General features: G+C 36.5%; 2 protein-coding genes across 2 annotated transcripts; one reads left to right on the top strand and one right to left on the bottom strand.

The window, feature by feature from the left end:
- Positions 1-859: 859 nt before the first annotated feature.
- LOC111468892 (eukaryotic translation initiation factor 3 subunit I-like) lies at positions 860-6,359 on the bottom strand. The gene is made up of 8 exons (XM_023114035.1): positions 6,052-6,359; positions 5,730-5,945; positions 3,216-3,343; positions 1,912-2,031; positions 1,691-1,780; positions 1,461-1,547; positions 1,293-1,372; positions 860-1,197 (listed from the first exon to the last, which is right to left on the bottom strand). The coding sequence occupies exons 1-8, from the start codon at positions 6,233-6,235 to the stop codon at positions 1,122-1,124; spliced, it is 981 nt and encodes a 326-aa protein (XP_022969803.1). The 5' UTR covers positions 6,236-6,359; the 3' UTR covers positions 860-1,121.
- Positions 6,360-8,596: 2,237 nt separating this feature from the next.
- LOC111468746 (transcription initiation factor TFIID subunit 15-like) lies at positions 8,597-11,892 on the top strand. Its single transcript, XM_023113940.1, has 8 exons — positions 8,597-8,707; positions 9,015-9,168; positions 9,283-9,644; positions 9,759-9,959; positions 10,703-10,786; positions 11,088-11,169; positions 11,249-11,375; positions 11,483-11,892. The coding sequence occupies exons 2-8, from the start codon at positions 9,049-9,051 to the stop codon at positions 11,716-11,718; spliced, it is 1,212 nt and encodes a 403-aa protein (XP_022969708.1). The 5' UTR covers positions 8,597-8,707; positions 9,015-9,048; the 3' UTR covers positions 11,719-11,892.
- Positions 11,893-12,347: the final 455 nt, after the last annotated feature.

The raw sequence follows: 12,347 nt of genomic DNA, 5'->3' as shown, positions 1-12,347 counted from the left end.
TAGGTTGAGTTATTGAGTTGTTCAATATTTTTTTAATTTTTCAAAGAACTCTTATTTATCCACCCTTCCATATAATTTTATATAATTATATTAAAAGCTTCATCAATAAAATCACAACAAGAAGTAAGAATTGTCATACTAACGTAGTTCGAATTTGCTTACTTTAAAATTAAAGAAAATACCATACAACAATAAATAGTAAGTTTAAACCAATCATGCGTAACAAAAATAAAAACTACAAGTATGATATAGATGAATTTGGAGGGCTTTAAATTATATGAAAAAAAATATATAAATATTGATATAACAATGTAATAAATGAATAAGAAATATGTTACGATTTTAGAACAAATTTCCAAATTTTGAAGTTTTTAGGAAAAATCTAACGACCGTAATTTTATACAAATTCAATTTTATGTAAATATCAAAACTTCTAAAGTGTCAAAGAACTTAAAATTAATAATTCTCCTACATGTACTAAATATTGATTCAGGGAGCTAGAGTAGATATTGAAAAGACAAAAATATCTTAGACAATTTTTTATAAAACTTGGTATTTAAAATCATTTACTTTCCACCAACACTAAAATTATCCTTAAGTTTCGAACTAGATAAATATCAATCGATATCGTTCTTGCTTCACATTGATGATCAACTTAAGTATTATCATTCAAGTCACTCATGATCAATATTATCAATAACGTAGACGACATCCATTATTTAAGAAAATAGAATATCAATTTTCATACGCCTTTAATGACTAAGAACTACTGTGATACAAACTAAAATCTAGGAGTTAAATTTGATAAACAAAAAGGTAACATCCATGAGGTTGATTATGGAAATGAGAAAATGAGATGTACATGGAAATTGGGCATTGGGATTAGGATGAAATGATGAAGCGTTTGGGGCTTTTAAGATTTAGTTCAGGGACAACATTTGTGTCCCATCATGAATTACATATCACTGTTTGGCTCTCTGCCTCTCTTCTCTTATCAAGTCACAAAATTGAAATTTGATCAAATAATCACGACCACAGCAAAAGTCAAGGAGGCAAGGTTAAATACAATAAGTAAAGCCATTAATACAACCAACGCATGCCCTCTCCTCCACCAACTTCAATTAAATCTTGATGTTGAAGTAATCAGGGTCAAAATGATGCAGTCTTACATAACCATCTTCACCTCCACTTGAAAAACTACAAAGGAAAAACCAAAGCCCATGAACATGATAAGCATTTCAAATACCAGCCAATACTACTACTACAATGACAGTGCAACACAGCATACATACCTCTTCCCATCAGGATTGAAAGCCAGAGCATTAATGGGTCCAAAATGCCCTTTCACACCTCCGATCTCTTCTTGAAGTACCTATCACACAAAAAGAGAAATATAATACTACAACCCAACTAACTCTAATTTTATAAGGTCAAAAGGAAAGTGAGACACAAGATCCCACCTTATCATAGAATTTAGCTTCAAACTTCCCTGCACGATGATCGGTTGTTGTCACTGCTGAAGCATCCTGACCACCACCAAGCACCACCTGAAACCCAACAAAAAAAAAAAAAAAAAAAAAATCCGATTTGAGCCGAAAGACAGACATTTAAAACATCACCTCAACCAAACAGTCGAGCATAAAACAGATTATCAGCCTCAGTGTTACATTTGGCAATTCAAGATACATACATGATCAAGAAGTGGAGACATTGTAACAGCATTGACTGGGCGTTCTGTCACATAGGTCTTGATAAGTGTTAACGTTCTAGTATCCCACAGCTGGATTGAAATTAAAAGGAAAAATATGTATATTAACCACCAAAATATAAAAGGTGATGATGCATTTTAGTCTATCAGCCAGATATTAAAAATAAGAGGAGAGGAAGAAGAATTGGAGAGCTGTACGGTACCCTTGCAGACTTGTCCAAAGAACCAGTTAGAAAATGCGAACCATCAGAGGATTTTGTAAGGGAAGTTATTGTTTTCTTATGGCCCGTCTCCTTGTCTGATTCTTTTAAAAGTTTACCTGTCTGTAATTCAATTAAACATTTAGTGAGAAACAAGTCAGATTAACCAAGAAACATAAAAAAATAAATAATGCATTTCTCATGGAAGAGCAATACCATGGATTAGAACAATGGATTTATGCAAAAGAGAACTTTCTTCCCAAGAGAATCACTATAAGCTAATTAGAAAGGAGTGAGAAGTAATGTCCCAATCAAAATAGCTTCTAGGGTAAATATTTGAGAACAGTAAAGATCGGGGTTAGAAGAAATGAATCTAACCCTTCGTTTTCATAACAAGGATCTTTGGAGAAGTGAAGCAATTTCTTTTCAATTTAACTCAATAGCCGCTGGCAAGGCTATGAAATTTAAATTGACGATCTTAATATAAGAGTTTTCTTCCATGTCTATCAACCATACTATAGAAGAAGGTGGTGTTTTCATCTTCATCAAACCAGAATCATTTACATTTTTGTTTACGTGAAATTACATCCTTCAAAATTAGGTAATGGAGGTGGGACTCAATGACATCTCCAAAGCCTCTTTTGAAGGCATTTAAAGGCGACATGCCTTGTCGAATGGTGGATCATTAGGGAGAAGGTGGTTATGGAACATTTGGTTGGAAAGGAATCAAATTGTCTTCATACATCAGTCCTCATTGAGTCTTTTTTTTTTTTTTTTTCCCTTCCTTTTTAATGGCATATCAGTTTTCATCTAAAAAGGGTCCATAGGGACATTTTTTAGGAAAGTCAAATTCTTCCTGGTTCAGTATTTTTAGCAGAGTGTTTGATTTCTTCAATACTATTATTTTTTTTTTTTATAAGGATTTCTTCAATACTATTATGAATATTAAGAAAATGGTCTTTAAAAAACTTCCCAAAGAGACCGTCTAAATATCAACCCTTTCATGCCTAGTAAGGATGTACTCCACCCTTTAGATCAAAGAGCCCGACTTTTTAGCCCTCATTTTATCAACTTCATGCATCAACTATAGTCATCTAAATATAAGTTGCTTACAAAATCCAATGTCTGTTTTTTTCATGCCCAACTTTTTAGCCCTCATTTTATCAACTCATGCATCAACTATAGTTATCTCAATATAAGTTGCTTATAAAATGCAATGTCTGTTTTATTCATGTGAGACTGAAAAATGATGACGTATGTAACATTGTCTTGACACAAGACACTCTAAATTGTATCACAATCATTACCTCAGAATCCCAAATGCGAACAACAGCATCTTCTCCTGCACTTATAATTGTTTTATTTAGAGGCCCCCAAACAGCTCTGTTGATTCTTCCCTGAGGACCCGTCAGAAGAAGCACAGATTCACCAGTCTCTGCAGAATATCAGAAACACTTTAATAGGCATATATTATTCTTCTAGAGCCAAAAATAAAATATCCATTTTAATCAAACTTGATAAATAGAACATTGTCCACTGGAAAGATTTCCCTTTTTTTGTACATAAGAAACCGAACTTTCTTTGAGAAAATTGAAAGAAAATACAAAGCTATACAAAAAAACAAGCCCACTACCAAAACTCACCCAAAACTAAATGATTCCAATCCAAAAGAACAATGTCAAGCAAAAAAAATAAGTCCAATCAACGGCTACCCACAAAGACAAGTTAAATCTCCTCCCAAAGCTCCCCAACAAACCTCACAACCCATCCAAAGATTCTATTGTTCCTCTCAAGCCAGATTCTCCACAAAATAATTAAAAAACACAAGTCTGCCACAAAACTCTTCCTTTATGATGAAAAGAACTCAAGGAACCTCCTCAAACATAGAACAAGATCCCATGTTACGAATAGAACCACCTCAAAGGTCCTAAAGAACTGACCCCAAAGAAGCAAAGGGGCAATCCCATAAAACATGATTGAGGTCCTCGTCCTACCTCTTGCAAAGAACAGACCATTGCGGCTGGAACACAAAAAAATGAAAGCTTTTCTAAGTAGTCATAAGTGTCACCCTCCACTCATGCAAAACTTGTCAGGCGAGAATTCTCACTTAGAAATTTTGACCTTCCGAAGAGAGGAGAGGCAGAGGCTCTTTGGGAGGGAGATGGGACTCAACGAATATAGAAAAAAATTGAAAGATAACAAGAGAAACCCTCAGAAGGCTTCAGAACTCCCACCCTAGAGTCTCTTCTCCCATGATGAGTCACTTGACCAAAGGTAATATAGAGGAGACTGACAGCCTCAATTTCCTCTCAATCAGTGAAGGGTTGGCAAAAACCCAAAGAATGCAACAATGAGACACCATCAAAAGAAGGCAAAACAAGGATACTGAATGCAACCTTTTATCAGATAAATGATAAAGAAGAGGAAACAAGGCACACAAGGATCTCTCTCCATGCAATCCCTCCCGAATAGAAAATTTAACAGACTATGAGAATAGAGGGAAACCCAAAGCAACGGAATACAAGAGGTTTTTGCAAGAACATTTCAACCTACTACCAAAAATCCACTCTTTAGAGAGGCCCATACTTCCTCACAATAACCCTCTACCATAAGATAGGGCACTTGACTCCGGAAAGAAATGCCACAACCATTTTGTCAAATGAAGCTCATCAAGTGAACCCCACTACCCTCCTTCACACCATACCACAAGAAATTCCTCTATAATCTTTTGATGTTCTTAATAACTGAGGCAGGAAAACTAATAATGAAAAGAGAGTAACTGGAATCCCACTCAACATAGACTCAATCAACATCAACCCCCCTTTAGAGAGAAAAATAAAATAAATAACATAAAAGGCCTTTTTTTCCACGGAGAAATGCATTCTACACCACTGAGTACCAAAAATGCACCAATCTCAAGTTACGCCACAAGAGAAAACCAAGGTAAGAACAAGGAAGTTGACTCACTTCATACCTCACCGTAGTCACCTAAAATGTCAACTTAGATATCTCATAATTTACATCAAAGATGGAACTTTTCAAATGATTTATTTTAGGTCCAGATGGTTCAAAGGACAAAAAAATCCATTTAGATTCCTAAAGGAATTATACACCGAACAAATAAAGAGGGTGTCATCAGTGAGCTGAAGGCGTATCAAGTGCAGGTTATGAACGATCTTTATATAAACTAGTAACAAGACTTATGGGGCTGAAGTCTTTAAGTTGGTTAGCTATTTATTTTTTGGGATCAGGCACACATAAGTCTCAGTCTCACTCTTAACCGCATAAATGAAACGTTTCTTTCAAAGCTTGCATTTAACCACCTAGGCCAATTACTTGTCATAAGGGAAAACAAGCATCAACACTAACTAAGCACAAACAAATCGTGCAGTCAAATAGATTGTAGCATCTACTCTTAATATCGTTTGACTGATAAGTTTCTTCTTTAAATTTATTGGGAGTAAAATACACATGTTGAAAACTTAGAATGGTTAAAACGGAAGTCCTGTTCTTGGGAGTAAAATAGTTTGCATTTTGCTGCATCGAGCTTCCTAAAATGAAGGATACTGAAATAAGGAATAATCATGAAGAACGCCACTAAATCCCTCATTGCATGCATACAACTCAAGTACATGATTGATATTTCAAAATAGTACAACTGCATCACATGCCAGTATTATAATTAATCCCTAAATAGAAAGAAAAAGACACCTGGAATTGAATGGAACAAAGAACTATGATGGTTCATAAGAACCTCGTTGAGACGCTTAGAAAAATCATAGAAATTAAAAAAAAAAAATGAAAGGAGAACCATATCTTACGTTCCGAGGGGTTTCTGGCAATGCGTTTAACGTGAATAGCAGAGGGAAATTCCATGAAAGGATCGGTGGTAATCACAGCAAGCTTATCGCCGACAGAGAAATCAACCGCCCTAGCAGGTGAGTCAAAATTGAAAGAGAACAGTTGTTGTCCAGTTTGCACATTCCACAGTTTGGCCGTCTGATCTGCACTGCCGGTGATGAGCCGCATTGAATCTCCTGAAATTTAAGCAGCAACGTATAAAAAGCTGTCTCAGATTCCTCAATTAGCCAATCCGAACGAACATGAAGTAAAAAAAAATAAGAAGAAGAAGGTGAAGCATACTAGAGACATCGCAGCACCAAACGGCACCATTGTGACCACGATAAGTCCCCAATCGCTCGCCGTTGTCGGCGAACCAGACGGTGGGATTGAGATCCTTGGCGCAGGAGAAAAGGAGATCGCCATCCCGGTTGTACTTAAGGAAAGTCAATGGCCGTTCATGGCCTTTCATCAAAATTGGTCGCATTTTCGCTGATATTCAAAGAAAGAAGCAGATGGTTGAAGGGATTGAGCCGGAGGTCGACGTTTGTTCGTCCCGACGGATGATTGTGAGGAAGTGATGAGGATTTTAGGGTTAGGGTTTTAAAATTGGACTTGGAATTGGGCCGACATTTAATGGGGTTAACGTGAGGGGGTAACGGTTCGGTTCGGTCCAGAGGCGATCCAAACCGGGCATCTCGTTGGCTTGCTGGTTTAATTTCCTTTCGGTTCATTTCTTGCGGATTAGTTTTTATGGACGAAAATGTTGTACAACAAATTAAACGCTCAAACTATAATTAATGTAAACACAAAACCCTCGCACACTTTCAAACTCTCTCTCGAAATATTGGTGCCTCAGTTTTCTAAAATTTTCTTCTTAAAGTGGGCTAGTTTAGGAATATGTGGTCTAGCGAGGGGCGACACAAATTTGGTCAAGTCAGCTCGTGTCGTGAGATGTTGTCGTCAGCTCGTGTCGTGAGATGTTTGGTCAAGTCCTATAACGAGCGAAACCCTCGTTTTGTGTTGCTGAGACATGCGCCTAAGGATCAAGTCTTTGCAACCGAAGGATGAATTGCTCTCTTAAGTACTGATTTCGAGATTTGAACAATGGGGCACCATCCTCTCATTGGTTCGAGAGGGACTTAGCTTATGATTGAATCATAAACAAATTGTTCATTAGAGAATGGTACTTAAGGTGAAAGATGTAATTACAAGGGTAAAATAGACTTTCGACCTAGCTATAATTATGAACAACTCGTGAAAGATCGACTTGTTTGTAATGGTTATATCAATGGACATAAATCGATATGAAACCCTAGAGGGTTGAATAGGGTTTCAACAATATAATTATTAATTTTTTTTAATAACAATAAAACGTATACCCTGCAATCAAACTTAAAATTTAGAATTTAAATAGGAAAATGGTTAGAAAATATAACACTCATAGTTTTATAGTGGTTAGGTCAAACTCGACCTGCTCCACTCATCAAAAGTCTCTTGTGAATTTGAATAAAACTTTCTGACTCATTTCTCAGATCAGAGCTCAACTACTACACCACTCCTTTTACGAGTGCAAGAGTAAACTCAATCCTTCCCACGACTCAGGATCAAACCGGTACAGCACTCTTTTTACGAGTTCAAAAGCTCAGTATCAAATCGGTAAAATTGTCTGAAACTTTATAGAAACACACAACACACCACAACTCTCTGAAGTAGTAGATTTCCAATTTTCTCCACTACAATAGACATCTCTCTCAAAATAAGATAAACCAGAAATAGAATTGGAAACTTTAGGGAGAGCAACAGAGGCTTTTAACTTGTATATGGTGAAAAATATGAAAAGGTGATGAGTTTAAATAGTGATCAGTTGTAAAAATAGGAATTGATCGGGACTACTAAAACAACGTGTACCACGATAAATAATATTTATTTATTTTTAAATTTATCGTAAAAAATTATAGACCACATGTTTTATTTAAATATATATATATTATTTTAAATAAATATTAAAAACATTTTAAATTTATTTTTATTATATATATATATCTTGTTTAGACTGAAACTTCTTTGTTTTATCTCTAATTTGAGTGAACCAAAAAAGACGAAATGGTTATTCCCAATTGAAGGTAGGTTTGTTATCCTCAAAACATCAATTAATTAATTAATTTGAGATTAAGACGAAAAATCCAACAATAACTTGTCCCACAGTACACAACTCTAGGTCTATAGTGGAGTTACTTATAGTTAATGAAAGAAAATTTATTAATTAAAGAGTTTAATTAATTAATTTTATGTCATTGGAGCTTATAATCGGTAGGTCAGGCTAGCTCATAGTAATGCTAAAAGGTTAAGGAAACTACCTCTCTTCTCACAAGCTTTGACCGAGTTAGAATGTTGGAAAGCTTTTGCATGGTTGGATGAGTGTTGCAAGGTAGGGTTTGTACGAAAGGTAGAGTCCTTACTCTCCTATTTATTACTTTTGTTTTAATTATTAATAAAATCAAAACGGCTCCAATGCTTCAGCTAAGTGGATGAAGAATTTATTACCCTCACGGTCATCTACTAAAGGAATAACATTGACCACTAGGGTTGCATTATGAATCTCTAGATTTGGCGAGGCTCCAAGTTGTCTTCGAGGTATGTTTTGTTACGTCATTCTAACTCCTCTCTATTTGAGACGCCAAAATGAATTCCAAATTCTGTCTTCTTTTTACTCCAACTCATTGTAATTCTACGAGTAAAGTTTAGTAAAGTTGGTGTTAAAATAGTGTAAAAATTGACCTGTAACCTGTAATTCATGCGAATTAAAATATATACGTTATGAGAAGGAGTTTATGATTTTCATGGACCCGGTTCACTCCCATCAAACTCGGGACGGAGAAAAAAAAAAAATAAAAAAAATAACAGACAGTGCAGAAATCAAAGTCTGAGATTGTCGAAGCCTCAGCACCGAACTCAGGTAACCCTATCGCTCCTCCTTCTCCTCCTTCCTACGTCTATTCCCTGACTTCTCATCCATTCTCTCCACTACCTATCATTCAATCACCATTCATCCTTCCAACACTTCTGCAATTTCGCTACGATTTCCCTTTCTTCCTTTATTTTCATACCTTAATCTTTCGCTTTTCTCGGCTGTTTTCTCCCTTTTCCTCTCTGCTTTTTCACTTGAGATCTATATTTTTGTAACCCATGTCGCCTCCTGCACGATGATTTATACGTTTCTCATGGGGTTTTCTAGAGATTTTAATTGACTATATTTTGTGTAGATCTTAATATTGATTTCATGAAAGTTGGTGAATAATGGCAAGCTATGCGGGTAAAGGAGCCCTCTCCAATGGATCTGTTTACATCTGCAACCTGCCCATTGGGACTGATGAGAATATGCTTGCTGAATATTTTGGTACAATTGGGTTATTGAAGGTTGGGAGTTTAACCACAATTTTGTTGACCCCTTTTCAGTTTCTCTACACATTGGATTTTGCTTTTATTGTTATTATAGTAACTGTTGGACATTTTTTTGCTTAATCTTCAAAGAAAGACAAGCGAACAGGTAGACCGAAAATCTGGTTGTATCGTGATAAATCGACGAATGAGCCTAAAGGAGATGCTACTGTGACATATGAGGATCCACATGCAGCTTTAGCGGCTGTTGAATGGTTTGACAATAAGGATTTTCATGGTAACATCATTGAAGTTCATATAGCTGAGTCCAAAAGTAAAGATGATGTCTCGTTTAATGTGGGGGTCGATCCGATTGTTGTTGGTGATACTCTTGATTTTGAGGAAAATGTTGGGGATGGTATGAACGGGGGCGGTGGAAGGGGGAGAGGTCGCGGTGATGCTCCTCCAGGAAAAGCATGGCAACAAGAGGGAGATTGGCTGTGTCCAAATACAAGGTCTGTGATGTGATATTGGTGAGCAGCTTCTTCTTGCTTCTTTCAATCTTGGCTGGATTCTATGTTCTATTTAGTGTTGTTGAAATGGTTTCTCATGCTCTATCCTACTGGCAGTTGTACCAATGTTAATTTTGCATTTCGTGGTGTGTGTAACCGGTGTGGAAGTGCCCGACCTTCTGGTGCTGCTGGCAGTGGTGCAGGCTCTATAGGTCGTGGCAGGGGCCGTGGCACTGGCAACCAGGAATCAGGAAGCAATAGTCGTCCAGTTGGTGGCCCTACTGGTCTTTTTGGTCCAAATGACTGGCCGTGTCCAATGTAAATATATTCTTCCTTTTCTTATATGCCATCGCCATATTATACGTGCATTAGTTTTAACTTGTAGGATTGTCTTACCTTCGTGTTTTCTTTTCTGCAATTTTATCATTTGGTATATTAAGAATTCGAGTCTAATTTTGTAAAACCTACCAATTAATTGGTTTATTTTTTCAATGCAACTATATGGATCAAAGTAGATTATATTGATGTTTTAAAAATAATAAAAAGATGGATTATATAGGTTAGAAGATATAATCACACATCCAAAGAAAAAGAAAAAAGGCGAAGAAGATGATTCGGTGTAGAATCAAACGACAGGAAGTTCTTTTCAATATTTGATTTCACACATCTTTATATCCGCCCTTTACTTTTGGTTTAGTCTTAACGAATAGAATAAGCATTAAAGACAGTGACACATCTGAATTTATGAAGTTATCTTTCTTTACATGGTTACTTTCTTGTTTCTTTCAGAATGTGTTCTTTTAATTAAATATTTTGAATATCGTGGGATGGGGAAAGGAGGCATCTCTAATGTTAATGTTAATCTGAAGTTTCGGGAGAAGTGTTCTATCGTACGGTTATTTGTTTCTTTAATCTTGTTCTCTGCTTGAAAGACACTGCTTGCTTGTGTAACTGGTTGATATTGGTGCTTCCTTCTGCTTTAATCTTGTTCTCTGCTTGGATAACACTGCTTGCTTGAGTAACTGGTTGATATTGGTACTTCCTTCTGCTTTATGTTCCAGGTGTGGTAACATCAATTGGGCAAAGCGCTCGAAATGCAATATTTGTAACACAAACAAACCGGGTCACAATGAGGGTGGCGTGAGGTATAACATGAACTCTTTTGTGTATTTCTCAAGATAAATAATGCAACTTTTTATTTGATCAAAATATGGTATATGCTTTTCTAACAAATTGATGTGAATTTGACTTTTGAGATTGAGTTCTGAGCTTAATCAATTAAATTTAAAGCAAATTGATGGGTTCATCTGCAGTATACTGAACTTTAATTTTGGTATATCTTGGAATAGCTTAGAAACTGGAAATCTATACTTGTTGTTACTACCCTGAAATGAATACTTCTAGCCTACTACAAAATTTCTCTTATTTTGAATTATAATTGAACAGAGGAGGGCGCGGTGGAGGTTACAAAGAACTTGATGAAGAAGAGTTGGAGGAGATTAAACGACGTCGGCGTGAAGCTGAAGAAGTAAGATGCTGAAACCATGATTTTGAGAAAACGAAAACAGTTTTTGGATTGTGATATGATCGTTTCATTACAATATCAGGATGATGGTGAGATGTATGATGAGTTTGGAAACCTTAAGAAGAAGTTTCGTGCTAAATCCCAGCAAATGGAAGCCGGTCAGATAATACCAGGTGCTGGGCGGGCTGGATGGGAATTCGAAGAACTAGGTACGTGTCGGTTGACTAACACCGTGCTATTGTCCTTGAAAAAGTCGATGATAATTCTTTGTGCTATTGATTACATATTTACATCTTTGGCAAACTTGCATTTTCAGGTGTAGTTGAGAAGGATAGAAGGGAGAGAAGTAGAGACCAAGGAAGGGAATGGAATGACCGAGACCGAGACCGAGATGGTAGCAGAAATAAAGAAAGAGAACCTAGGGAAAGACATCGGAGTCGAAGCAGAGAGCGGGACAGGGGTCGAGATCGTGATCGAGATCGAGAGTATGATTTCGAGCGAGATAAAGAACATGGGAGGGAGAAGGAGCACCGGAGCAGGCACCGGTATTGAAGACCTTGGATTAAAACTTATTGGCAGAACCTGGTGGGTCTCATTTTTTATGAAAGATATTCTATTTTTGGTATTATTGTGATTACATCTTCTTGGCGCTTTTAAGAATTCTATGAGAATACGAATTGAATTTGCAAAGCACTTGGAATTGTTTGGCTGCCTTTTCACCACCAACTCCAACTTGTAATCAAGTTCACATATTAGCAAGCTTAGGCGATCTTAGTACACGACTCTCGAAAATAGACATGAGAAATCGAAAAGACACTTGTAACTGCATGACTCTCGAGCTTCTGCCAACGGTTGTTATCTCATGTACAATTTGAAATCAAAATGTAGCATGAGTGAGTATAAAATACTTAGTAAGACTCGTTAATTCCTGTAAACTATATACAATGTATCATTACCAGCTTCCTAGGGCTTTTAATTTGATTTTATGGCTCTAAGTGAGCTTTTACATGCACTACACCTTCACCTTCTCATGATGACACTCATCCCGTAGCTTTCGAGGTCTAGTACTTGACTCCCTTGGTGTATGGCTACACCCATTTGGGTTCCTACATGGTCTTAGGGTTGGTTCAGTTACCTTACTTGTTTATCTTTGCTCGTGTCACTCACCTAAGTATTAGGTA

This window comes from Cucurbita maxima, unplaced genomic scaffold (assembly GCF_002738345.1).
Source record: "Cucurbita maxima cultivar Rimu unplaced genomic scaffold, Cmax_1.0 Cma_Scf00002, whole genome shotgun sequence".
Classification (NCBI taxonomy): domain Eukaryota; kingdom Viridiplantae; phylum Streptophyta; class Magnoliopsida; order Cucurbitales; family Cucurbitaceae; genus Cucurbita; species Cucurbita maxima.
The sequence above is the reverse complement of the archived record's forward strand: the minus strand, read 5'-3'. Positions and strand labels throughout refer to the sequence as shown.

Coding starts and splice junctions, on each gene's coding strand:
- LOC111468746 (XM_023113940.1), top strand. CDS start 9,049: ATGGCAAGCTATGCGGGTAAAGGAGCCCTCTCCAATGGATCTGTTTAC. Junction 11,170..11,248: donor GTCGGCGTGAAGCTGAAGAA/GTAAGATGCTGA, acceptor TTACAATATCAG/GATGATGGTGAGATGTATGA. Junction 11,376..11,482: donor ATGGGAATTCGAAGAACTAG/GTACGTGTCGGT, acceptor TTGCATTTTCAG/GTGTAGTTGAGAAGGATAGA.
- LOC111468892 (XM_023114035.1), bottom strand. CDS start 6,235: ATGCGACCAATTTTGATGAAAGGCCATGAACGGCCATTGACTTTCCTT. Junction 5,946..6,051: donor TTGGTGCTGCGATGTCTCTA/GTATGCTTCACC, acceptor CTTAAATTTCAG/GAGATTCAATGCGGCTCATC. Junction 2,032..3,215: donor TTCGCATTTGGGATTCTGAG/GTAATGATTGTG, acceptor ATTGAATTACAG/ACAGGTAAACTTTTAAAAGA.